We start from the raw sequence: 26,291 nt of genomic DNA, 5'->3' as shown, positions 1-26,291 counted from the left end.
GTTACTATAGTTCTGGTTTGAATCATCCTACTGTATTGAAGTAAACGTAATGAAAGTAATTTCCAGTTCTTTTTTGCTTCCTTTTAAAGCTACTTTTCGTAAAAGGAAACTAAAAGGTTCCCCCAGAAATTGTGACAACAGTGATGAGGAAGCTCCAAAAAAGCCAAAAACTAATCATGTAAGTATTGTTTTTTCTGTCTAAGTGCTGCGAAGTAAGTGGAAGCGTCTGACTTGATCAGCGACAGTAGTGCCATGAACTCGGTGTTTTTTTATCAGAAAATCCCATCAGATTCAAATCTTGCTCTCTGAGTTTTTCTGCTTTATTCTTTTTGGCAATGCTAAATGAAGTTACCTGTTTTGCTCTTTAATATTTATAGTTTTGTGTCCTAATTAGTCTAGTTACTGCTCTCAGGGTAGAAATTGATGACAGGTAGCAGCAGTGTGTGAGGCACTGGGTATAGTTCAATTGCTGTGAATGTTAACGGGAGTTATCAGCTATGAGGCAACTTGCTTCATCAGGTCATTCCTTATTTTTCCTCAAATAGGTGAAGTTCGACATCTTTTGTTACTCTTATCCTTTGCTATAGTAGTGATAGGATCATAGAATCATTTAGGTTGGAAAAGAACTATGGCATAGGGAAATCTTGGAAAGCAATGAATCAGATATGTTAAATGGAATGATTACTTTGACCTTTGTGTACAGATACTGAACTATTACCCAGCTGGTGTACCAAACAAGCTTCACTGGACCTGGTTTTAGGCAGTAGTTTGATTTCTATGCTTAACAGTTCTGTTACAGTTAAAAGACTGAGGAGTGAGGAAAAAAATCAGCTGAAATGAGGATTTTTAAAATTTGTACTAGAGATTAGTAATGGAAATACTTGCACCTTTTTTAGCTCATGCTGAGAAATTTTCTCTCAGGGGTAACTGACTCCAAAAGCTAGAGCATGCTTCATCCCTTTACTGGCTCTTGTATTTACCATGGCCCTTTTCCTAATGATGCTGTAGGCTTGCTAAGGGAAGGAACCATGTCCTCTGTTACCTGGAAGTACGTCTGGGTGATCTGGTTTATGTTCGTTCAGCAAATACCCTCATTTAGTTAGGTAAATAAAAATGTTCGTATCTTTGCTGTAGATAAGTACATGTGTAACCGCTTTGCGTTCAGTGCTCTGAGAAGGAACATGTTTGATTTTTTGTGTTGGGTACATAACAAAACAGCTTGTGGCATGTAGAAATCTTGGCACTTGGTCATAAGAAACCTCCCTCTTTCCCAGCTTAGAGTAGCTGTTGTGAAACTCAGGTTGACAAAAACTTTTTGCCAAGTTTTGATGTGACTTGACGGTGCTTTGACACGGCATTGGTTCTGTTGTGTTTTTGTTTCTTTTTGAAACACATCAATCTTCATATAAACACACCAATTGACGTGTTTATAGGCTCTGGCGGGTTAAATGCTACACACTTGTTAATCTAACTTAACTTACTTTACCTCCTGAATGTTAACCCTACTGCCTTCTGCCTGAAATATCATGCAGAATCACTACTAACTATTGTTTTTATTTTAAAGAAATACAAACTAGATAACTTTAAATTATTTATGTTTTGATATGTAACTTTGCACTGTATATGCTAATCAAATAAAGAATGGCAGTCTTTCATGACTGAAGACTTTCTACACTCTTGAAAGTTTTAGCCTTATTTTGAGTATTGATTGTGTATGAGGAATCACTTCTGCAACTTGGATTTGTCTTGAGCACTTTTGTCATTTGAAGTGACTTTAAGGTAAGCAATACTGATTAGGTTTGATTTTTCTGTAATTTACATTAAGCCTAAAACAGATTTCTTTTTTTTAACGTAGCTGGGTGGATCAGAATCCCAAAGACGATGGGAGAAGAGAGAGATGCTTGTAAAGAAGCTGCAGAATACATTCCCTGCATTGGATAAGGAGGTGAGCTTATGTCTCCTGATAACAAATCAGATTTCGACTTCTTAAGAAAATGGTAGCTGTCAATAGTCTAAATGAAACAGTCCTTATACTAGCAGTGCTCTCAGAAGGTTTCAAGGGTAGGAAGGCCTTCATTGCTCCTGCCCTTGGAATGCAATTTGCCCTTGACTGAGAGCAGCTGGAATTAGTCAAAGACTATACAGAACTTTTTGCGCTGCTGTTTTGGTCCATATGGCGAGCCTGGCCTCTTATAAAATGTATGGGGGAAATCCCCTTCCCTCTGGCCCTCTCCCCCCACAGACAATGAGGTATAGTGTGTGTGTTGCAGTAGTTTGGTACCTGAAGATACTCAGCAACTGATCAGGGCCTTTTAATACTGTACTTTTAAATTGTTGGAAGCAAAGCTTGTTGATGTGTTCAACCCTTTTGAAAAGTGGAGTGCATGTCTGTGCTAAAGATGAGCTGAAGGTTTTTCTACTTCTGATTTCCTTTCTTTTGAATCCTCTGACTTATGGGGGTGGGGGAAGAGTGTTTGCCTTATGGGATTAAAATTAAGTGTTCATATCTCAGTGTTAATATATAGAGAATTCTAGTTTCTTCTTATCTTAACTACAAAACAAAATTTCTCATCGCTTACTAGGAACTGAGAGATGTACTTCAGGAACATAACTGGGTGTTTCATGAAGCACAAGAAGCCCTGAGAGTATTTGCAGAAGACAGTGAAGGTAAAGACAGACTTACAATCCATTTTATGCCAAGACAAAACAAACAGGCTTATAGTATAAATCTTTTCTAATGTCCAGCAATGACAGTCCTGACAGCGCTACATCTGGAAACTTTAACTGATACTTGAAAATAGTATTGAGGAAGGGAAGATGGAGGTAAAAGAAGGAAACTGGATTTTTCTCTACTTTTCAGTATCATGATTTATCATTCTTTATAAGAGAGAATTATCTTTGCCTTGCTAATATAGATTTACATAAGGAGTTGTAATTACTTACGAGTATGTCATAAAATATATTCTGAAACGTATCAAAGCTGACACTTGTTCCCTTCCACTTCCTTAAAAATAAGTTGTTTTTTATAACTTGAGTAATTTGTAAATCAGTAACTGCCAATATCTGCATAGGTGACGTGCAACATAAGCTTATTTATCTTTTTGAAATATTTTTTAGTATAGGAAAATACTAAAAACAGGCCTTAAACTATGCAACCAATATATAAATATCAGTACATTTGTTGTGGTAGTGAACAAGAACTCAAAAACTGTGACCCCAGGTAAATCTGCGCATTAGAACTTAAATACTGTTTAATGAGTTGATGACTTTTCAGTGTGTTACACAGCTGTCAGAAATGTGTGTGTTTTGCTAGATCAGCTGTTTCCAGTGCTCTTGGGGATAGGATACTATTCTTAGTTCTCTCTACTTGAAAGGAATCCAATTATCAGTATGCCTAAGGTTGGTTCCTTACCTTCTCAATAATCAGAAGGAGAAACAATAGATACTGGGATTGGAGTCACTCAGTAGGAAGCTGGGGTTGGGCAGAAGAAAAAGCATTGCAAGTGAGATGCAAGGGGGGGGGGGAGGGGATCCTTCCTGAAAATGAGTTGCACACACTGTTAAATAGTCTCCATCTTAATTCAAGGCAGTAGTGTTACTGTGGTGTGAAATACCTAGTTCTTCCAGTTCCTTTAGCAGGCGCGTGTTCTTGTTATCCTGCTTTTAATGCTTCACTGAGATGCTGTATAACAGAAGAATTCATAATTTGGAGGGGTGGGGGGTGAAAGTTGTTTTGTTTACTGAAAACAGAATTCGTTTCTTAGCAGTTGGATAGAGTGGGACTGGTATCTCATCCTAGCAGTATTATCACAACTCTTAAGCTATAAGAGGTTGCTCTTACCTCAAAGCTTCTGCAGCTCACACATACAACATCGTGTTGCTCATCTGTGTTCTAGGATAGTTGCTCAAAATGCTGTGCTATTTGAGCAATATACAAATTAGTGTTGTTCACCTACTCCCAGTTGATACTGTTTACGTGTTTTAAACAGACTTGAAGGGCATTTGCTGCTCTTTTTTCCCTTCTTCGTAACCCCTGCTGTTGAGGCGCTGTATTGATATAAAACACAATTTTAATATTACAGATATGACTTTATTTTGGAAGAACAGTGGGTTTTAACGTGCCCTTAACCAGTATGTGTTGACTTGTTGCCTTCTCTATACCACACCTGTAGGCGTGGAATTTCCTTCCAAAAGTGAAGTTTCTGACTGGACCAAAGTCTCTGCAAACAGCAGAGGTGATGAGAATAAACAGAAGTTGAAGCGGAAATCTTCTGGGAGAGAGCATAACGGCTGTAGGAAAAAAAGCAAAAGTGTTTGGAGCACTAAAAGACAGATGGAAGACTCGGAGGACGAGTCAGCTTCTGAAGAAGGTGGTAGCTCCCTTGACCAGGACTACAGCAGTGGTGACGAAGTGATGGAGGATGGTTACAAAGCTAAAATCCTTAGCTTCCTGCAAGATGCTTCCCCCAGTGAACTCACACTGATTCCCCAGTGTTCTCAGAAAAAGGTTCAGAAGATAATAGCGCTCCGGCCCTTTAATAGTTGGGAAGCTCTGGTAAGTCTGCATTCTTGTTTTAATATCCCCAGCATGCCTAGAGTCAAGGTCTCTTCGGTCTAGAGAGGCATAGATGGGTGGCCTTAGCCTGATTAGGCTAAAATACTACATTCATTGTAAGCCAATAGCATTTCAAACAGTGTCATATGACCTAATTTTGAATGAATTAAGGGGTGATTTTGCTGAAAAACTCAAGCTGATTGGCTGACATTACTGTCACTCACCTTTTAGCGTAGAAACTTGGTTGATTTCACTGCAGAAGAAGAAATTAGAGCTTTCATTTAGGAAGGAGGTGTTTGCTAGCCTGTTCTGAGCTGTTTTAGCTGAAAACCCATGCAGGAGACGAGAATGTGGCAGAACTTCTACTGCAGCTACTTTAGCAGCAGCAGCAGCAGCTTCAAGGGTAGCTCCATGATGAAGATGCCAGCATGGATATTTTCAGTTTTAGACAAGGAACAGTCGTTGTCTGTGTTTTGTTCTTTTTTTAATCTGCTTCAGCTTTGTCTCTAGCATGGTTTTGCTAGCTAAGCAGCGCAGCCATTTTTTTAATGGAGCAAGCTGCTGTGTTTTTAACAACAAAAGGTAAAGCATCAGAAGGCTAAACCACAATCCACAACAGAAGAGAAAGCAATAGCTCTTGGTAAGTAGATTATCTACTGTCACTGGGATGTTACTTTCAAATGTTTCCCATGGTTTGTTTGTTGCCTTCACCTTTCATGCATTTCAGTTAACTGCAGGACGTCAGACCTAATACGGGCAATGTTCTAATAAGAAATTTGAAGTGCATTACAGCAGACTGTCTTGGTTTAATTATTAGTGCTTTGAATTTTAAGGCAATAACTGTGTAGGCCTTCTTAAAGAGTAACTCGTACGTGTTGTTTTTTTTTTCAATCAGTCTGTGTTCTGAAACCACCCCCACTAATATATACAAGACTGTATTTCTCTAGAGAAGAATATGATTTCTTCAATATGCATAAAAACAAATAATAAATGTTATTATGTGTTTTACCACAAAACAGCAAGAGTTACTAAAAAAAAACTTTCAAGAAAACAAAATGATCTTTGTAAGAGTTGTCTTGCAAATGGGGGAGGTCAGAGAGATCCTTTAAAAAAAAGAAAAAAACGAGGTACAGATATGCTGCAAAAAATCCGTTTTGCCTCAAGCCTTTGGCTTCTTACAGAACATCTGTCACACGGCAGTTCCTTTCTAAACTTGTTGGGTTTTGCCTGAGCTTAATTCTCTGCAGAAATATTTGCTACAGGGCTCTTACCCTTTTCTCTGTGTAAAATATTTAACAGAAAAACTGTATGGGCCTGTTCGTGTTCAGAATATTTCTTAAAGATTGCTGCTGTCAGCAACCACATGTTTGTCTAGTGTTGTGAATACTTGCCCAGAGTAGAAGTAATTTGCAGGAAACTTTAGCAGATGTTTAATATCAGTGATTTAATTGTTTATAAAGATCCAGTAGCTTAGTGACCCAGCATTTTTCCCTACCAATTAATGGAGTGGTAGAATAATGTAAAGAGTTGGTTGTTTTAGCATTGAAGAAATTGACTTAATTTTAAGGTGTATTTTTACTGTAATGATATCTACTGTAAAGATACTAGAAGTTATTTTGGTAAAACCTTTGTAAAGCACTAGATGTTACTGTTATTTAGGAGAACTGGGGAAGATCTTAAGGCTCTCAGCCTGAGGTGAAGATTAATGGCATTAATAGGAAAGCCTGTTCAGAAATTGGATGACTTATTCCAGGAAAACTTAAATTAAAACACTAATCTTTTTCTAGACAAACCTTTTAAGTTGCCCTAAGACTTTTTTTTGGATGGATTTAAACAAATTTCAAACTTAAGAAATTACTGAGAATACTTGGAATTATTTAAATATCTGCTGTAAAAATACTTAAGGCAGGTGTTTAACTTGATCTAGTGACGCTTGTAATGCACAGGGGAAAAAAATGAATAAACAAGGTTCTTGAAAGTAAATGAAGAGAGCTGAAAATGTCTTTACTCACAAGAATGAATTACTTTGGCAACTTTATAAGTGCCCGTACTGTAGATCCACTGTAACTTCAAGGAGCGTAGGTTTATGCAGTTTTCCATGTTAGAGGTAACGCTCCCAGCTAGTTTCCTATCGAATACTATGTTGCATGAACATTGCTTGGATATTTCTTGGAGGCTTTAGCTATCTGTTTCTTCATTTGTAGAATCAATGGTTTTCTGGGCGACTACTTGTGACCTCCCTTTGAATACACTGTGTGCTTAACGAGAATAGGAGGTTACATATATTGGGATGCTTGTTCCTAAAAAGGGTATTTCTGAGTCAAAGCATGTTGCTTTCTGACAGGTGGGAATTTAAAAGCGTGGTCTGCTGTTGTAGAACCAGACAAAGCATGGAGCTAAAATAAAAGAGGGCGTGATGCTGAAATTGGTGATCTTGAGGAGCAGTTGAGGGGCATCTTCTGTGATGGGTAATTAGGGTTTATAACACCAGGAGAGCAGATGGGTGACATGGGTAGACAAGCTAAAGGGCTGCCAGCAGAAAAGAAGGGTTGTGGGGACTAGGAGAAAAGGGAGGGAGATGTATTGAGGACAGGTCTGTTTGTAGATGCTGAAATTACAATGAGGATTGAGAGCAGACAGTGGGACAGGATGAGGAAGAAAGCTAGCTCATCTTTATAGGTGTTGATGTGATTTAATGTGTCGGGTAGCTTTTGTGCAATGGACCCATGTTCAGCGAAGTCTTCCTCTTACTGCTCAGTGTTCAGGGCTGTTCTCTATGTACTTTGTGCTATCCACGTCCTCCTCAGGATAAGAAAACTGAACTCAGTGTTAGCAAACCAACAACTGTTACAGATATGTTCGCTCCTTTCAGGTCATTTCTATATCAGCTTTCTACATTGCTCTCCTGTTTGCTTCAGGGTCCTTGTGCCACTGCACCGGTGCTGACATACTGCTGTGTCACTTTTGTTTTTTGAGTGGAGGCACTTCTGGACACCTGATGCCTTTCCTTCTCCCCCTTAATCAAAAAAACTCGATGGTGATGAATTATTTCTATAATTGCACTCTTTTTCCAAACTGTTCAAATTGGCTCATGTTGGAAATGTCATCCTCAGAAAACGGGTTATAAACCATGATCACATAACCAAACTACCTGTAGGTGTTCAGGGTGTGTGTGAAACAAAAGATAGACCAAAGACTGGCTGAAAAGGCTAGAAAGAGCCTATCTAAGCCTTCTGGGTTTGTTATTTCTTGCCCTGTTGTGTTTGTGTGATGCAATTTCACGTTGCTTCTTGTAAATGTGGACATACATACTGGAGGGAGTTTAATGCTATTTTAGTTTCTTATTTTTAAGGTTTTATAAGTAACTGCTTAAATTTCCTTTTTAGTGTTGCCTCTCATTACTCTCATTCGCAGTCTTATTGTTTCTGTCGTAAACCAAGCCATCTCTTTTGGTAATGAAAGACCTCAACTGATGACAGTAGTTTTTAAAAGAACTGAAAATTTTTAAGGAATACATGCAAGTTATACTGATGACGCTAAATATTATGTGGAAATTTTGACATAGCACGTTTTTAGTTTGTCACTTCATTCGAGTCATCACCATCCCCTAAAAGATAGACTTGTCCATCATATTCTGTTTGCTGCTATGGTATATGAGGTAAGAGAGAAACATCCCCCGGGAGGGGAGCTTCAGCTCTGCTGTCATTTGTTATTCTGTTTGGCTGTACATGTACAAACTCCCACAAAAATTAAACTAGCAAAAAAAATCCAGAAGACTTGCACTAGAAGAAACAGAGTGGACGCAGCAAATAACGTTGGGTTAGGAATGGATGCTGCTGGAAGTGAAACTGGGTTTTGTTTGATCAAGGTTGAGGCTGTCTTTTATCCTTAAGCAGTGAAGTGAAATCCTGAATTGCCTTTGAGTGTTCTAGACTAAAACTGAGCAGACTGCCAGTGTGGTTGGTGCTCGTTCACCCTTGGGCACTGCTGTCACGCGGGATCATCATGGGTGTTTGCTCGAGTGTACTCTGGAAGCTTCCATGTTCATATGCCCGTGATGGCCTCAAAGTTTTGGACCTCTTTGGAAGGTAGGGGGTGAGAGCCCCTAGTCACCCAAAGGCTCTCCACAGCTCTACTCATGTTATGCGTGACAGCATAACACTGTGTTTTTCCGTGTGCAAACCAGTGGCTAAAATTTTTCTTGTTGTAACTTGGAAATGAATGTTAACATGCTGATGTGAAATAATAGAACTTTTTAATAACAGATGGCTTCATTCTCCATGCCTTCATTTATAGATTACAGGATTTAGATTCATGCCAACAAAGGCTTTAGGCATCAAAACAAATGTTGAAATTTTTTAATCGCCTATTAAAAATCATGTTCTTTGCAACTGTTTATTAAGAGGTGTCTACTTAAACTTTTTCACAAGCGTTGACATGTGCCTCTAGCCTGGTTTAACCTGTGACTGTTAGTAAACTTTTTTTTTTAAATAGACAAAACCACAAACAAAAGAAATAAGACTGAACACTGTAACTGAGGACTGTCAGTAGAGGGCATTGCTCGCTGGAGTTTTCTGGAGTCAAACCATGACCTACCTGTACTGTTCATTTTAACGAAACTGGCTTTTACTCTGCCATATTGATCACTTAATGCGTAATAATTGTTTTATGTTATCCCCGTCCTTTTAAGAAAGGAATAATAGGAGGATATATTCCTGTTAAGCCTTGTGATAAATTTTAACAGATGCAGATTTTTCTGAATTTCAATCAGATGTGGTTTCACACACAGGAAAAACCTGTACTTCAGTTTTAACAAAAGAATGGCAAGTCCAAAGGTGCTTGTATTCTTCAATTCTTAAAATCTGTTGATGAAGGACTGCGATAAGGAGTCATTGGGGGGAGAAAAACATGTTTTCGTAGAATGATTCAGGTTAGAGAAAACCTCTAAGAGCATCTAGTCCAACCTTTAATCTAGAACTGACAAGTCCACCACTAAACCGTGCTACAGTGTTCTATATCTACATGTTTCTTGAAGACTCTTTTGAGTAGTTGAGGATGGTGGCAGAACAGTTACACCACTTAAAGGTCTGTTCTCAGCCAAGACGGGAGAAAATACCTACCTTTTATTTAAGGAATCAAAGTGTTATGGAAAGCGAAATGTCCTCATGGGTCAGCTGCATGCTTCTGATTTCAAGCAGTGGTGTGCTTCAACTTTGTAAACCAGGTGTGCTCAGGAGTTAGGACAGACCTTGTATTAGTTTGTATTTCAATCAAGATTCCAGTATTTTGACTCGTCTGCCAGCTTGCTTGCTGTGGCATTTAGAAAAAGTATTTGTTTTGCAGAAGGGCAAATAAGGTTCAAAAGAAAAAGGATAATATTGACTTGAAACATACATGTGCTAAAGAAAGCATACCAAATGTTGCTAAAATCTTGTCAAAATGGTGGTGCTATCGTTGAAAAGTACCAGTAAGTGCTAATGACCAGGTAGTTTTGTGTAAGATTTCAAAGAAGGTAGTATTCATTGCAAGAAAAAAAAAAAGTTTAAGTGAATCTGAGTCTGATAAAGTTCTTTAATGCTGTTGTGGTTTGACCCTGGCAGGCAGCTGAGACCCAGAAAGCAGCTCTGACCCCACATGCGCGCACACTCCCCCCCAGCAGGAAGAGAGAGAGAGTGGGAAGGGCAGAAGTGAGAAAACTCATGGGTCAGGATAGGGAGAGTTTACTACATAAAGCAAAAGCAGCACACACAAGCAAAGCAAACCAAGGAATTAATTTGCTACTTCCCGTTAGCAGGCAGATGTTCAGCCATTTCCAGGAAGGCAGGGCTCCATCACGTGTAGCAGATACTTGGGAAGATGAGAGTCGTAATGGCAAATGTTGCCCCCTCCTCCTTTTTACCAAAGCCTTTACGGCTGAGCGGGGTGTCAGGTGTCATATGGTGTGGGAGACTGCTTTGTTCATCTGGGGTCAGCTGTCCTGGCTGTGTCCCTTCCCAGCTTCTTGCCCATCCTCACGCTCCTCTCTGGTGTGTCAGTGTGAGAAGCTGAAAAGGCCTCGACCCTCTCTAAGCATGGCTTAGCAAAAACTAAAACATTAGTGGGTTATCAACGCTGTTTTGGTCACAAATCCAAAATGCATAACCATATAAGCTGCTGTGAAGAAGCTAACACTGTCCTAAAACGAGTACACACAAAAAAAGTGAAGAACTGAAAGATGAATCTAGTCTTGGTTGGTCTTCTGAACATGCCAGCAGTTGGTGACTTTAATTAAAAAAAAAAAAAAAAAGGTAGTTTTGTGAAATTTCTTATCCCTGAAGTTTGTTTTTGCTTTTTTTTTTTCACTCTGCCCAAGTCTGATTTGAATGTTCTATTTGAGGTACAGTTAAAACTGGGACTTAATAATGCTCAACTCTGGTTGGATGCATAATGAAATGTGTTATTTTCCCTACTAAGAAATCTACTACTATCTCCCTACTGTCAGTTTTCTAGTTTGGTTTTTTTTTTGATTGGTTGTTGTTGTTTGGGGGTGGTTTTTTTGTTTGTTTTTGTTTTTTTTAACAGGTCTGTTGCCAACCCCTTCTAGGCCAGCATCAGTTTCTTAGTAGCCTTCCTCATATCTTGGTTTGCTTTGATCCTTATATTATGCTCATACCTTGTATTTTTAATATCTAGCAAAGATAGCCAGAGCTATTCTGTATTAATCCTTGGTACGCTGCAGGTGGAGAGAGGGAAGAGCAGCAGCTACACAAATCATTTTTCAGGGCATGCCAGTAGAACAAGGAAGTGCTGAAGTGCTTTTTGCTCTTGCTGTTTTAAGAAAGATTAGGGGAAAACTTGCTGAAAGCCTAAGCAGCAAAACACGAGTCCTGCAGTGCTGGCAGCACAATTTTATAAAGCTTTGTGAACTGAAAGATGATAGGCACAGTGCTGGGAGTTGTAAACCAGTGTTTGATCTGCTACTTTCCCATCTGTTATCAGTGTTCACAGTATTGTATTCTTTTGTTTTGCAGTTTACAAAAATGACTAAGACTACTGGCTTGTCAGAAGACATAGTGTGGAATTGCAAGATCCTGCTGAAGGAGAGGGACGTGGTTCTCAAGCTCATGAATAAATGTGAAGACATTTCAAATAAACTGACAAAACAAGTAACTAAGATTACTGAAGATGGAGGATGTGGATGGAACATAGAGCAGCCTTCCATTCTGAATAAGAGGTGGTGTTATATGTTAAATATTTGAAAGGGTGTTGGATAGTAAGCTGTGCTTGAACATCAGGATTTTCAAAATTGTCCCCTCTAAAAGCAGAGTTGTGTTTGCTCAACAGCTTTGTGTCTGCTCAGGGTTCTAGCCAGGGATGCATGTGCAATGCTTGAGGGAATGCAACAAATGTTTTCAAGTGCATCAGGAAAGATGATAAGGATTATGAACATAACAAAAAAATATAAGTGCAATAGCTCCAATTTTTTATGGATGTAGAATTTTAAGTGATGAGATTGCAAGTTGTCACTGTCTTCCAGACACATGAACAAACAAAAACGGCTTTACTAACAGAAAACCTTGTGTGTCAGATGTCAAATGACAAATAATCTGGGCAAACTTGTAAAGGTTATCAGCTGCACTGGGGACCTCAGTCAGAAAGTAGATACGCAAAATGATCTGGAACTCAGTATACAGTGGGAGGGACGCAGGGGGATGCCCTGAAGGGAAGGGTTTCTTTCAGACAGATAAATTGGTAATAGAGAGTTTAGGAGGAATGGAAATACGGGACAGGCAGAGGAATGGGATGGGACATCTTTTTGTAAAGGTTAGGAAGTGTAGAGTTGAAGTGGCCAGAGTAGAACCTAAATTAAGCTTTGTAAAGTTTAGTTGTAAATAGCAAAATAATTTTTCTGGTGTGTCAAAAGAGAAGCAGAGAAGGAAAGGGAATTGTGCGAAGGGAGCTTATCAGTGATGGTTTATTTTGTTTCGGGCTTTTTTGGCAAAAAATGCTACAGTAGGTGATTTGGTTGACTGTGTTGTGGGTTGTGTGTGTTTTCTGTGGTGTCAACACTGGCAGTAATACCTGTTGCTTTGTATTTTAAAAATTACTGGCTGTGTAACGGTATTTAACTGGTGGTCAATCACTAATTTAAAAGAAAGGAATTTATTGTAGTGTTCATTTTGATTGTTTAACTTTTATGAGAATTCAGATGCACGTCTTAGTTCAGAAATGCTCTTTGGTATTCAGGTGATGAATTAAATAGTTTGTGGTTTTTCACTGTGTCAGGAGATCTGGACTGGAGTAAAATACAGGCAGCATTAAATTTGCCATACTCTAATGAACATAAGTATAAAACCGTGTTCCGTGGAAAAACAAACAAAAGATGGTAACATGGTAAACCTGATGTTTTTTTTAACAGTTTGGAACTGAAGCCATATCAGAAGATTGGTTTGAACTGGTTAGCACTTCTTCATAAACATGGATTGAATGGTATTTTGGCTGATGAAATGGTAAGTGTGAAACTGATTATTTAAGGACTGTTAAAAGTATTGCAAGTGACTTTGTTATAATCTGCTTAGGACTTGTAAAAATGAAAGAATTTGTCATTTATTTTTAGGTAATACAAATCACAGTTTCTCCAAATGTTTCCCCATTTTTTCTTTCAATACAAGTAGTTGCTGAGCTCTTATTCTCAATTTGAAAGTAAAAGGTAACCTGAGATTCATGGACAGTGATAATTACAAGTCATATGATGTCATCTGATGGAATGGAACCAGTTTGTACCACAAGATCATCCTTGAACCATTTATTTTCATAGCTCTGTGCAAATAAATATCATTCACACTGCTTGTCCAGCACTTAGCTGTAGTGAGCCCCTATTTTCTACATTTCTCCATCACTTTCAAAACAGTTAAATGTACGGGGGGGGGACACAAAAACAGCACAAGCCTTTACTGCTTCTCCAGCATTTTGACCATATATTGTCAATATGCCCCTCGTAAGTTTCAAAATTAGAGAGTTTTGTTTGAGGTTTTGAGTGTCAACTGATTTTAATCCTGGCTGTGTTTCGTGTTGTGATAAACTGAGTGAATAGATTGGTTTGCTTCACTAAGACATAAGCAGTGTTTCGCAACTTCTGTATTTTTTCATACCTGTAAGCACCAATTCATTCTTATTTTTTGGTAGAGAAGATAAAATTTCAAATCCATGGTACAAAAGACAGGAAAGTGAGCACTGGTAGAAATGTAAGCATATTGCAAACAAACATGATTTTCCTATTAAATTCCACTTTCGGAAATAGCTGAACTATCATTTGCATGATTGGTTCAGATGGAAATGGTTAGTTTCCAAATGAGCTGTTGTCTGAACCACAGTTTCTTGAAGATTTGAGGGATGAACTAAAATGAAAAACTTCATGTATGAAGCAGGTTAATACCTGATGCTCAGATGTTGAGCTGAAAAGATAATTGAGTTTGACTGGAGCTGTACTTGAGGAGGAAATGTCTTCCAAAAATAATGCTGATTAATATTTTTTCTATGCAGATCTGTAGTCTTTAGTTAACACTGACTACAGTCTTAGTACATCTTAGAAGTATGAAACACTGTGTTCTAGAGACTATAAATTTTGTTTAAATTGTTTTTTGTTTTTTGATTTTTTTTCTCCTAGGGCTTAGGAAAAACAATTCAAGCTATTGCGTTTCTGGCTTATCTCTACCAAGAGGGCAATAGAGGTCCCCACTTGATAGTTGTGCCAGCTTCAACATTAGGTAAGTTGCAAGCCTCAAAATTATTCTTTTTTTTTTTTTTTTTTAAAAAGAAAGAGGCTTGGGGGGTAATTGTGGACGGGCTGTCAAATGAAGATAACACTTTCATGAAGGAAAACAGTTTTCTTGTGGTGTGATATTCAGCTCCTTAAATCATCTGAAATGGAATGTAATCTGTACTAGAGGCATGCTTGTACTGAATTAATTGGAGCATATTAAATAAATCCATGTAAAGGCTGTCTGCTTCACAAAACAAATAAAGCTGCATGTTACAATTTGATCTTGTTTAACTAAATCTTTTACTGAATATTGGCTGAAATTTCTAGTCTTCAGGTGGTGCTTAGGGTTAGGCTTCATTGCATTCAAAATATTCAATGCCTTTTTCCTCTTTGCATAGAATCTTTAGAAGTAGATCAAAATCCTAAAACAATTAAGCTAATAGTGTGTTTTAATTGTATGTTTTGGTTGTTTAATGACATCAGTTGAAAGTACAAAGAATACAGTGGAAAAAAATACATCAGCAAAGCTGATGAATTTTAGGAGAAGCTAGTTCTTTGGAGTTAAATTGGATTTATTGAATGACTAGGAAAAAGAAAGTAGCAAGAAAATACTGCTCTTAATTTTTGAGGCCAATGCATATTTTTTTAACACATCAGAAAAGTTGTTCAACATCTCTTCGAAACTGGCATTATCAATATGCTTTTAAAACCTACTAGAACCCACGTTTTTAAAACCCAAGGTGTAAATGAGTGCTTTTGTGAAGCAAGTTGTAGAGGCTTACAAACTGTAGTGGCAGCTTGGGCAAGCCATTATTATTTGATGCTGTCAAGCAGGTAAAGCCTGGGAAGTGGTCTGCCTATAGTTTCTCTGATACTTTTCCATCAAGGGGTCTTTTTATCCCCAGCCTGGGTCCAAGTGGCACTTACCAGAAATCCCCTTCGTCAGTGGTTTGTGATTGTTTGAGACTAACCCTCACTCACAGTGTACTGTAAAGCACGTTTCCCTTTGGCCTGATAACATTATCAGTGGCTGCTTTGATGGCTGCACACCTGGAACTGGATAGAGTTAGGAAGCTTTCCCAGTTCCCAGAGGCATCATATTTCCTGATGAAACATTTCTAAATGAAAATGGTTAATAAATGAAATGATTGCTTTTTGAGGAAATAATGTCTGGGGGAGAAATGAGGCTAAGAGGTAATAAAATGCAGTAGATACTTGTATTATTTTAGACCTGGTAAGGTGGTGGCTGTGAACCGTGCATGTATGATTCCAATAGGAATTTGAAGTGTAATCTAGTTAAGCAGTAGGAAGTCGCATAAGAATGGTTTATTTATGTTGTTATTTTTGAATTGCTGTATTAAACTGCTGAAGCCTCTTGAAGGAAGACTCTAATGGTTCCTGCTTTGTCAGTTGTTGGTTGCTTAATTTCCCTAAATGCTGCCATTTCTCCAGTGTTTAGAAAGAAAATTCTCTGAAATGTTAAGAAGTATAAGGGATTTGCATTAAGATCAGGCTTCTGTTTTAATGCTGAGGTGCATTTGGAATTACGTAAGACATGGGTATAAATAAACTTGTCTTTTTTTAAATGATGTCTTACAGATAACTGGATAAGAGAAGTTCATCTGTGGTGTCCTGAACTGAATGTCCTTTTTTACTATGGTGAGGAGTGCAATTTAGAAATTAATCCAATGATACAGTTGGTTGCATGTTCAGCCTCAGAAAACATGAGTTGTTCATAGAAGCATTATTTGTAAATAACTGTTTAAATACAGATATTTAATGCTGATAGTATTCCTTTATACCATCTTAATTTTTATATGCATTTAAATTAAATGTAGTTGTACTCGTGTTTTGTCCTTTTATAGGATCCCAGGAAGACCGGAAACATCTCCGGGCGGACATTAATAATAAAGTTGTAGATTTCAATGTCATTGTAACTACGTAAGTACAGTAGTTAAAAAAACAAATTTAGTTAGCATCTACTGACCTCTAGTGGTGTAACAAAATTAGTTATCTGCCAGTTGTATTTTACTAAAGAGCATGAGGTTTTCTTCAATTGTCCTGTGTGGTGTTTGGCAAGAGTCAAAGGCAATGGGGGGTTATTCTTTTCAATGTCACATAATGAGGGGCATGTAAAGCATGTTGACCTATCTTTGCTTTGTATATGAAATTCAGAGAACAAGTAATTAAAAAGCAATGTTTAGAATTTTGTGAGATGGGAAAGGAATTTCATTTTCTCTTCAAGTAATGATAAAAAGATGTTTATTAATGCTGTAGCAAGTACTGTGTTTTTGTAAAAGATTTATATGTGTCTTTGGAAAGTGTTACAAAAAGCAGTGACTGATCAAGTAATCAGTAGCTATTTGACAGTGGTAAACTCATATGGTTGATTACTTCTAGGCAGCTTTAGTTTAAGGCCCCTTATGTTTCTTTCTGTAGCTCTTAAAATTATAATTTATATATAATAATATAATTTAGTATATAGAATATATATAGATAGATAGAATATATATATATTTAGTATATAGAATATAATTTAGTTGTGGTAGCAGAATGTTCATGTTAAATTTGCACTTAATGTGTTTTTTTATGATGTATTTCTTCTGACAGATATAACTGTGCAATTAGTAGCTCAGATGATCGAGGACTGTTTCGCAAGTTGAAGCTTAACTATGCAATTTTTGATGAAGGTCATATGCTCAAGAACATGAGCTCTGTACGCTACCAGCACCTTATGACAATTAATGTAAGGGATTTAGTTGTTTGTTGAGGGGGTTGGGGGACAACTCTCTTTCCTGTTCTGTTGTTATGGGCAGTGGGGAAATAAAAGAAATACTGATTTTAAGTCATAGACGTATCGTGGTCCAGAAATTTAATGTGCAGGTGATGTTGAAGTTTCAGGAGTAGATCCTGCATTATAAGCTCTTTCAGTGAAATGAGTTTTCAAAAAAATGTAGTTAATTTCTTAAAGCATCATTACAACTATGATAGTGGTTCTGTTTCAGTGTTAAGCAATTTTGCAGTTTGAGCTACAGTAAAGATTGTAAAATTGCTATTCTGAAAACAAAAATGACTCATATAAAAAACATTGTAATATATAAGGATGTATTCTGATAGGACTACAAAAGAAAAGCTAGCTTTAAAATAATTTTTCTTGTAGCTTGCACCTTAAGTTAATAGCATTTAAGAGAAAATTTGAGTACAGCTCTTTTTCTAATGACTGATTTAGCACTGTAGTATTGGTTCAATAATAACATACTTACCACTTGAATTATTACAACTTACTTTTCGGTATTTTTGTTAAATGCGTTTTTAAGAAGCTGATCTCTAAGACTTTAAATCGTGACATGTACTTGCAATTCAAAACTTGTTCTTAAAATACTCTATGACCTTAAAAAAGATATGATATGTGGGCAACAACAAAAAAAAATACAGGGATTTTCTTACATCTGGATTATGCTTCTTGAATAATCTTAAATTGATCTGAGGTCAGTCTTCCACAGATCCCCAAAATATCTTGTTGACTTCACCAGGAAATTATTCCGTGAGATTTAAGTATATTTGAAATTTAAATAGTTACAATTTAAATTAAGTTCACTTTCTCAGTTCTCCATGAGCTGTGTTGCTCCTTCTAATACTATTTTCTAATCCATTTGACTAATGTTTCTCGTTACTATTTTTCACTTTGGATGAATAGGCGAAGAATCGCTTACTGCTAACAGGAACTCCGGTTCAGAATAATTTGTTGGAATTGATGTCTCTCTTGAATTTTGTCATGCCACATATGTTCAGTAGCAGCACTAGTGAAATCCGAAGGATGTTCTCTTCAAAAACAGTAAGTGTTGTGTATTCTCTTCTCCAAGCTAACATTTTTTTTTGCCATGCTTCTGTGTTTTGATACCTTATGGAAACAGGTAACGTGATTACGAAATCAAGAAAGTGAAACAATGAAATAAACCATTTCAAGTAAAAATATGTCATAACAGGATGTCTCAGAATGCTAGGTCATATTAGATCTGTCTCTTCTGGCTCGATTTTTCTAAAATCTCTAAAATTGACAGATAGCATTGTTATAGCTGAAAATTTCACACTGCAATTGAGTTCTTGCAATATTTTCCTTAGAAGAGTGCTGAAGAACAAAGCATATATGAAAAGGAGAGGATTGCACACGCAAAGCAGATAATAAAACCATTCATCCTAAGAAGAGTAAAAGATGAGGTAACATTTTATTTTTAAAATAATCGTGCCATAGTATCAAAAAGCCTGATGATTTCTGAGACTAACATAATTCAATGTCGTATTTTTTCAGTGCTAGTTTTACATGTTTATCTAAGAAGAGCAGGAAACTTGAGCTACTCTTCATCTTCCAGGAGTTTGGAATTAAGAATGTGACCTGCTGCTGCAGCTTTATATTTTGATGCTCAATATTTGTTGATTGTTTGCAGCTGGGAATTTTAGTTAAGAAAGATCACTGAAAGATTATTTGGTGCACTAAGCAGGCATCGAGTGGGAGATGTTTCCATTTTCAAATCCAAAACCTATCTGCTTCTATTTATAATTGGATGTGTAAAACAATGGAAAATTTTAATAATCTGAAAAGTGTATCTATGTCTTACTGTGATTCTTACACACTTAGTAGTCAGTAGCTTGAAAAATAAATTACTGTGATTAGCAGTGGAGTAGCTTCCAAGTATTGCGTTTGTTATTTTGTGTGTTTTTTGAGGTGTGCAGGTCGTGTTACTTGAGTAGTGTGTGTGTGTGTGAGGTGTATAATCCAAAACAAGTGCTCAGTTTGTAAAGCAGTCTGTTGACTCAGTTTCAGTTAGCAAAGTTGCAGCCAGTGAAAGGATGGCATGAGAAGAATGAGCACAATAGCTTAAAAGCAGGCTTGTAAAATAGCAGTCAGTAATTCAGTACAGTTTTTACCTGCTACTTTTTTTTTCCTGTCAGGTCCTTAAACAGCTACCTCCCAAAAAAGATCTCATTGAATTATGTGCCATGTCTGAGAAACAAGAGCAACTCTACTGTGATCTCTTAAATAAGCTAAAGAAAACTATTAACAGTAACGGTATGTGATGGTGTTTCATTTGCCTTTGCTGGATTTCTTTTTCCATGCATAGGTTGCTGTTAAACGTGACTACAAAAATCTTTGCTTTGTAGAGATGTCTAATACTCATAGTGGCTATATGCCTTCTATGATTTTTTCCTAAGTCCAGTTAATAGGTGAAATATTAAATATAAAGAATATTCCTTATAATATTCTGAGAAATAAAGATGCATTATATCTGTGTGCTACTTCTGAACATATGTTATTTCTTTGTTGACAGAGAAAAACTCTGATATGGGAAATGTAATGATGCAACTTAGAAAAATGGCTAACCATCCTCTCTTACATCGTCAGTATTACACAACTGACAAGCTTAGAACAATGTCCACACTCATGCTCAAGGTAAGGTGATGAGATTCAGCCCCAGTTCTTAATTTCTCAGAACTTTTCATGGGGCTTAAATAGACTTTTATTGTCAGTCCTCTGGTCAAAAGTGTGTCTTTTGCAAATCTTAATTCATTGTTGCTGCTTTTTTTTTTATTTCTCTGTGTCTATCCAGTGCTCTAATCAAGCTCTTTATGTGTTTTAACGCTGATTCTTATATCAGGTGTTAGAATGGAGAGAACAGTTCTGGGACTGCAGTCATCTCTTCATTAGCACCCCCTTAATACCTCTTCCCTCCACCCCAAGACTTAAAACCAAAATGCTTACAGAAAGGTTTTGGGAGGACACTTGAGTATATTAGTATTTGTTGAGTAGCAAGAAATCTAGGCTATACAGAAGTAAAACAGGGAATGTAATAAGTACTGAACTATTAATTTTTTTTTGTCATATGGCTGGGGTTAATGCCTGTGGAGTTTGGGGAAAATTGTTGCTCTTTCTAAAGTACAAACAAAAGAGAATTTGGACATGCAGCAGGTACTCAAGAAAGTCGCAGCTGGCTTTGAATATCTCCAGCTTTTTTAAAAATAAAGCCAGTCAGGGTTGGGGGGAAGGGGAGAAGTCACCTATTGGTTTATGAAGGATTTTTGTCCCCCTTTTTATTCCTGCTCGTACCATCGTACTCTCCAGATGTGGCTTTTCTTTTCCTCTTTCTTCCAGGCATGACATCCCTCTACCCACCCTACATCTTGGGCTGGGCTTCCCATGTCTTCTACCATCTATCCAAGGATTGGATCTCCCTTTTAGGGAGTGCCTCTTCAGGGGAAGAGATCTGATACAGGGGTAAAAGATCATAGGGCTTGATGGGAACTAGGTAATGACTGTGGAGGATGAGCATATACTTCTTAGTTTTTGGTAGTACAAATTATTTTAAAAGCTAAATTGCAAAGTAACAATTCTCTACTATAAACCTGGGGTTCTAGACTTCATCTTTTGTTGCTTGCATGAGCCATGCTGTAGCATTTGTCCATGTCTAGTTGTGCTACTTCGGTTTTGTTCTTTCAGAAATTTTGGATGTAGTTGTGTTTGTATTTTCTAGTCTCCCTAGCAAGGTTGTGTATTGCATTATTTCCCTTCATTTTTTGCTAATAGGAACCCACACATTGTGATGCAAATCCTGACCTCATCTTCGAAGATATGACAGTAATGACAGATTTTGAACTACATTTGCTTTGTAAGCAATACTCTCATGTCAGTGACTTCAAGTTAGACATGGATCAGATCTTGGATTCTGGAAAGTTTAGAGCACTGGAACGTATTCTGTCTGACCTGAAAGAGAAGGTTTGTACTACCAATGGCTGAAACGTCTTTTCCTGTCCATCTAATGGCCATCTCTAAATAACTGTTACCATCTGCTCACAAGTAGCTGTATATGCAAGCCAGTTGCTTTTCTGGCAAGTATTACAATGATTTAAATTGTGTGCAGTACTGCAGAACAGTACTTAATACTTGTAACGTGTAGTACTACTTGTGCATTTATATAAACAACAAAGTTACAGAAGCAAAATAAGAGTTCCCATTTTTCCAAGGGTTCCTTCTGAGTTAACACAATTGCTGTATCGATGGATAGTATTTCCGCATCCGTGAAATTTGAGTCTGACTTTCTTCTGGCAATTGAATAAGACTGTATTACACTGACTCAGCATATGTGGTTGTTTTAATGTAAACAAAAGAGGTCACTGCTGTGAGTCAGATTCAAACTGGCTAATTCTGCAACTAAGCATGTAGCATAATATTTCAGAGTGTCTTGAATTTGCACAAGTGTGTGCTGTGCATCTGTTCGATGCAATAGGGTGCCACTGGTCTGTATTTTATGGAAAATGGCATAAATGTAACATTTCTTTAATGCAAGTAAGTAAAATCACTTTTTTTTACGCAAATAATACATCATTTCTAGTTCATCATCTGTAATTCAAGTGTTTTAAAGCTTTTGTTTTGCTTTGTCATTTCCAGGGTGACAGAGTTGTGTTGTTTAGCCAGTTTACCATGATGCTGGATATCTTGGAAGTTCTCCTAAAACATTGGCAACATAGGTATATTAGGTTGGATGGAAGAACACACATTTCTGATAGGTATGTCACTTTTTTTTGTTGTTGTTTTACTGAAGATGAGTGAAGAAATGGATGTATGTGTGGTACGAGGATGTGACATAACACCCTGGATTTTCTGATGTATAGAGTTCTGTGGTGGCTGGGAAATGACTCTAGTTCGGGGTTTAATGTTAAATTTCAGATTGCGTTAGGGTAAGGCTGAAAAGGGAGTTTAGATGATCCGATTACTATTGTAGCACATCCAAATGGAAAACTTGCATCTTCAGCCGTAAAAGATGTTTTGATTTGCTTGTGTGTCAGCATGACGAAACAAAAGCTCAACTGTAGACACTCCTTTGAAGTATAGTTTATTAAAGTAGACAGGTAAGCCCTTTGTTTCTTTAGGACAGACTTTCCTTTGTCCTTTCCTTTGTTCTCCTGTTCAACAGCTGAAAAGGTTGCAGTGGTTTTCTTGTATTTGAGCTGTGATAGTTTTCTACTCTTCCCTATTCTGTGACTTTTTGGAGATGCTCTTTCTTTCCTTTCAAAACAAAACAATTTTTTTTTTGCTGTGATGTTACTTCCCACTTGCAGCTAAAATCTCTGCCTTTCTTTCTCTGTCATGTGCAGTTAGTCATGAACCTGAATTCTTTTCCTGTCCTGTCCCCCACAGATCTATTTGTTTTGCATACTTCAGTCCTCCCCACCTTCTTCCACCAGATTGCTTATCGTGTTCCGTGATGGTAATCCAAAATTTTTGTCCAAGCTTCACTTCATTCTTTGCTATCAGGCTGTCACTCTCAAAGTATGTTTCTCTGGTCACACCTGAGGATTGTTGGTACCCTTTTCCTTTATGCCTAACATCTGTACTTCTGAGTTGCTTTGCAATACCACTGGCCTCCTTTTAAAGAGATCATTAACTTAACTTCTGCTCTTTCAACTTAAGAGTGAGAGGGTTGTTTTTTTCTAAGGCCTGATACAAATGTTCTTGTGTTCTGTAGGATACATCTGATAGATCAGTTCAATACAGATATGGGAATATTTGTGTTCCTCCTGTCAACCAAAGCTGGTGGCTTGGGAATCAATCTGACTTCAGCAAATGTTGTTATTCTTCATGACATTGATTGCAACCCATACAATGATAAGCAAGCAGAAGATCGATGCCATAGAGTAGGTCAGACAAGGTAAGACTTCTTAATTATAATGTTTGTTTTTCTTGGAGGCAAGCTCTCAAAGGAGGACAATATTTTGATTTTAAAATTCCATTTCAAGCAGAGACTTACGTAAACCAGCTCTGGGTTGCATGGGAGCATAACTGTCTCACAGTTAAGAGTACTTAAGCAGTAATTGTCTTACATTTAAGTGGTGCAGACAGAACGAACCTTAACTGCATCCTACTCCTTTATCAAATTCTCTATAACTTAAATTTGTGGTGCTAGAAACTGGTGTATTTCAATGCAGATCTGAAGTCTTTGGAAGTGGTTGGCAAAGCTCTTTGTCGTCTTCCAAAGATATCAAAGCTCTAAAATGCTACGCTGTCCTGTAAAGTGAATCAATCATCTGCTTTAGAATCCTCACTAAAGAATAAGTTGTTGTGGGCAATAGAATGTGTTCAGTAACAGATATTTTAACAGTAGTATGGGACAAGGAAAAGTTCAGTTGTTTCTATTAGCACAGGTTTTTGTGACCACATAGACCCTTCTGGTGGCTGAGTGTAGGAGGGAAGAAGTTCTCTGGAAGTACGGAGCACAGCTGGTCCAAAAAGAAAAACTAGAAGTTCTAGTATTGCCCTTTAACAACCTTGTTTTTAGACCACTGCTACCTGAGCAAAGGCATGAGTCCTTCCCATTTGCACTAATCCAGAGAAACTATTACAATGTACTTATACTATCTTATGCTTTTTAGAGAAGTAAAAGTCATAAAGCTGATCAGTAAAGGGACTATTGAAGAATCCATGCTCAAAATCAGCCAGCAGAAATTGAAGTTAGAACAAGATATGACTGCAGCGGATTCGGGTAAGTCTCCTGCTCATATTTATGTCCACTTAAGTGAGTTAAGGAGATCACTGAAACATATTATTCTGAAAAACAAGATCTGTGATTAAGATAAGACAATTTAGGTTTACATTAAACTAGAAAGATGTATTGTGCTGACTTACTGTGCAGTTTGACAGGAAGTACTCTTGGAATCTGACACACAAGTCAATGCTAGATGCTTACAAGTGAGGATTTTCTACAGTTTTGGTATTCTAGACTTTTGTCTGTTTATGTAAACACTAATGCATGTTTTTATCCTTCAGGAGAAGAAGGGACCATTCCAGCAGATATAGCCACGTTATTAAAAGCCTCGTTAGGCCTCTAAAATGTAAATGTGGAATTCAAGGAATAAAGGTAACGTTGTACCCCAAGGACTCGTTCATAAAGTTTATGGTCACCAATAATGTAAATTTATAACTTTTTATAGTTTCTTCATTGTATTCCTCATGGTATTGACAATTTTTAACACAACAGCATTCTTCTGATGCTTGAAAACAGAAATAGCACAAATGTGCCAACATCAGATGCTGAAAAAACGTTATTTTAGAGGACATTTTTCAAAATGGGGACCTAAGTAGTAATTGTTTTAACAAATCTGCTACTGTTTAAGATTTGTCAGTATTTTTGTAATTATTTCTACCTCCAAATATATATATGAAACGACTGTCTGTTTCACTGGATTATGCGTGTAGATTTTTTATATGTGCCTTATTTGACAATGCTCGAGTCTGTTTCTGCTTGTTTTGGTTTACTTGATGTACTGTACTGGTTTTGTATCAATTTGTTCAAATAAAATTCCATCGATTAACAAAATGTTTTCATTTTGTGGTTATTGTGGGATGGGGTTTGATAAACTTGCATGTTATGTCCCCTTGCATGTAATCCAGGAGGCAGCTTTAAAATGAGCTGGAATGCTCTGTTTGACCTGGTGTGGCTTTATCCAGTAGTAGATAATATAGTAGATAATTCGTTATACTCGAATCAAAGTTGTGATAGAATATAGATTATAAAAATAGTTACTGCCAAACAGAGCTCTCCACCAAGAGTGCAATCTGAAGTCTATTGCTGAAGAAGAGAGTGGAAGCTGAAGAAGGAAAAATCTGTGAAGAGCTACAACAAAATGCAAGGAATTGCAAAAGCAGGTAGATGTGAATACGCATGTCTGCTTAAGTTGGACCTTGCTTTCATTTCTGCCAATACCTGTTTAATCTCTGAACTTCTTGGTTTATGTCACTTATATAATTACATGAAATAACACAGTGGGGGAGGGGGGAGGCAAGCGTAAGGGGAAGCACTTTCCCAGCATTGTTCATTTGCAGCCCAGAGGATTACCCAAGTCTGTTGCGGTTTATCTACTTAAAACAGACAGTGGAGTCCTCTTGCAAGCACTTGTCTCCCCTTGAGTTTGGGTAAACTGCTTGCATCTACAGCCCACCCTGTTGCTAGCAGTACCACATACCTGCTTTTCCCATTGCTGGGAGAACAAACTGTTTATTCATTTGTTTTGTTCTACACCTGTTTTCACCCTTGCCACCATTGTTTGTTGCCTTTACTAGAAGAGATACTGAGCAATTGAATGTTTTTGCAGCTGGAGAACTAGTACTGGTGTGGGCAACGGCTCAGCTGGGCAGCTGCATTGTTTGTAATGGTGTAACAGGAACAACAAGTGTTTGAGAACCGTGAAGTTTATTGACAAAGTGGGTAGTTCCTCTTTGTATTGGCTGTGTCCTTAACCCTCCCAAACATTTCTACTCTCCTTTATTCTGGTTTCCTCCAGCACTGAAAGTCAAAAAACAAACAAACAAACAAAAAAAAAACACGCTAAACATATTGTTGAGATTACATCTGTCTGATAAAATTCATTTCTCCTCCCTTTGAGAACCCCCAGAACATTAATTGGATTGATGAAACGCTTTATTAGCAGTGAGGGAAAGGTGGCTGGAGCTACACCTCTACCTCAGGCTCTGCTCAGTCAGCTTTTTAGATGCATTCTCTCAAAAATAGAAGTGATAGATTCTGATTTGGAATTGCATACCCATATGAAATTAATTCAAATGATTCTTAAATTAATAACTTAAGATGCTTGCAGTGTTTTAATCAAAACATGAATTTGTTTTTCTACTGGACAACTGATCTACATTATTGTCTTTGGTCTCTTCTGGATCCAGGCTGCAATAGCAGGAAGTGCTTGCACTCTGTCCCTGAGAGCCAAAAGCCTGGGGTACTTGTCTGCCAGGTCAGGTTTGCAGGACAGAAGTGTTGTACTGCATACATCCCAATAGAAATCGGCCCATGTTACCTGGTGGAAAGGGGGGAGAATGCAGTTAGTTTTAATCGGTAATCTCAAAAGCTGGGACTACTAATAGTCTCTGCAAACTACAAAAATGAAGCATGAATTGATCTGTTTTGAGCTTTTTTTCTTTAAGTTTATGACTACAGA

At 37.5% G+C, this 26,291-nt stretch overlaps 2 protein-coding genes across 3 annotated transcripts in view; one reads left to right on the top strand and one right to left on the bottom strand.

Moving 5' to 3' along the window:
• SMARCAD1 (SNF2 related chromatin remodeling ATPase with DExD box 1) overlaps positions 1-26,150 on the top strand; it is a 45,891-nt gene extending 19,741 nt beyond the window's left edge. Inside the window, exons 5-23 of one of the 2 annotated variants that reach the window (XM_083834786.1) lie at positions 90-178; positions 1,856-1,945; positions 2,583-2,667; positions 4,173-4,555; positions 11,566-11,768; positions 12,954-13,044; positions 14,202-14,301; positions 15,897-15,956; positions 16,163-16,238; positions 16,908-17,043; positions 17,995-18,132; positions 18,420-18,515; positions 19,248-19,365; positions 19,625-19,746; positions 20,878-21,066; positions 21,739-21,857; positions 22,817-22,999; positions 23,721-23,830; positions 24,115-26,150. In XM_083834786.1, coding sequence (XP_083690912.1) covers positions 90-178; positions 1,856-1,945; positions 2,583-2,667; positions 4,173-4,555; positions 11,566-11,768; positions 12,954-13,044; positions 14,202-14,301; positions 15,897-15,956; positions 16,163-16,238; positions 16,908-17,043; positions 17,995-18,132; positions 18,420-18,515; positions 19,248-19,365; positions 19,625-19,746; positions 20,878-21,066; positions 21,739-21,857; positions 22,817-22,999; positions 23,721-23,830; positions 24,115-24,176 — 2,450 coding nt within the window. In that variant the 3' untranslated portion in view covers positions 24,177-26,150. Of the gene's footprint in view, positions 1-89; positions 179-1,855; positions 1,946-2,582; positions 2,668-4,172; positions 4,556-4,606; positions 5,196-11,565; positions 11,769-12,953; positions 13,045-14,201; positions 14,302-15,896; positions 15,957-16,162; positions 16,239-16,907; positions 17,044-17,994; positions 18,133-18,419; positions 18,516-19,247; positions 19,366-19,624; positions 19,747-20,877; positions 21,067-21,738; positions 21,858-22,816; positions 23,000-23,720; positions 23,831-24,114 lie in introns of those variants that run through there. The other variant, XM_083834787.1, reaches the window with a different exon arrangement.
• Positions 25,521-26,291, bottom strand: part of HPGDS (hematopoietic prostaglandin D synthase) — a 26,864-nt gene continuing 26,093 nt past the window's right edge. Inside the window, exon 6 of the mRNA XM_083834800.1 lies at positions 25,521-26,150. Within this exon, the coding sequence (XP_083690926.1) occupies positions 25,986-26,150 (165 nt within the window). The 3' untranslated portion in view covers positions 25,521-25,985. The remainder of the gene's footprint in view (positions 26,151-26,291) is intronic.

This window comes from Anser anser (assembly GCF_964211835.1).
Source record: "Anser anser genome assembly, chromosome: 4".
NCBI classification, from domain to species: domain Eukaryota; kingdom Metazoa; phylum Chordata; class Aves; order Anseriformes; family Anatidae; genus Anser; species Anser anser.
This window is presented reverse-complemented; position numbering and strand designations above follow the sequence as displayed.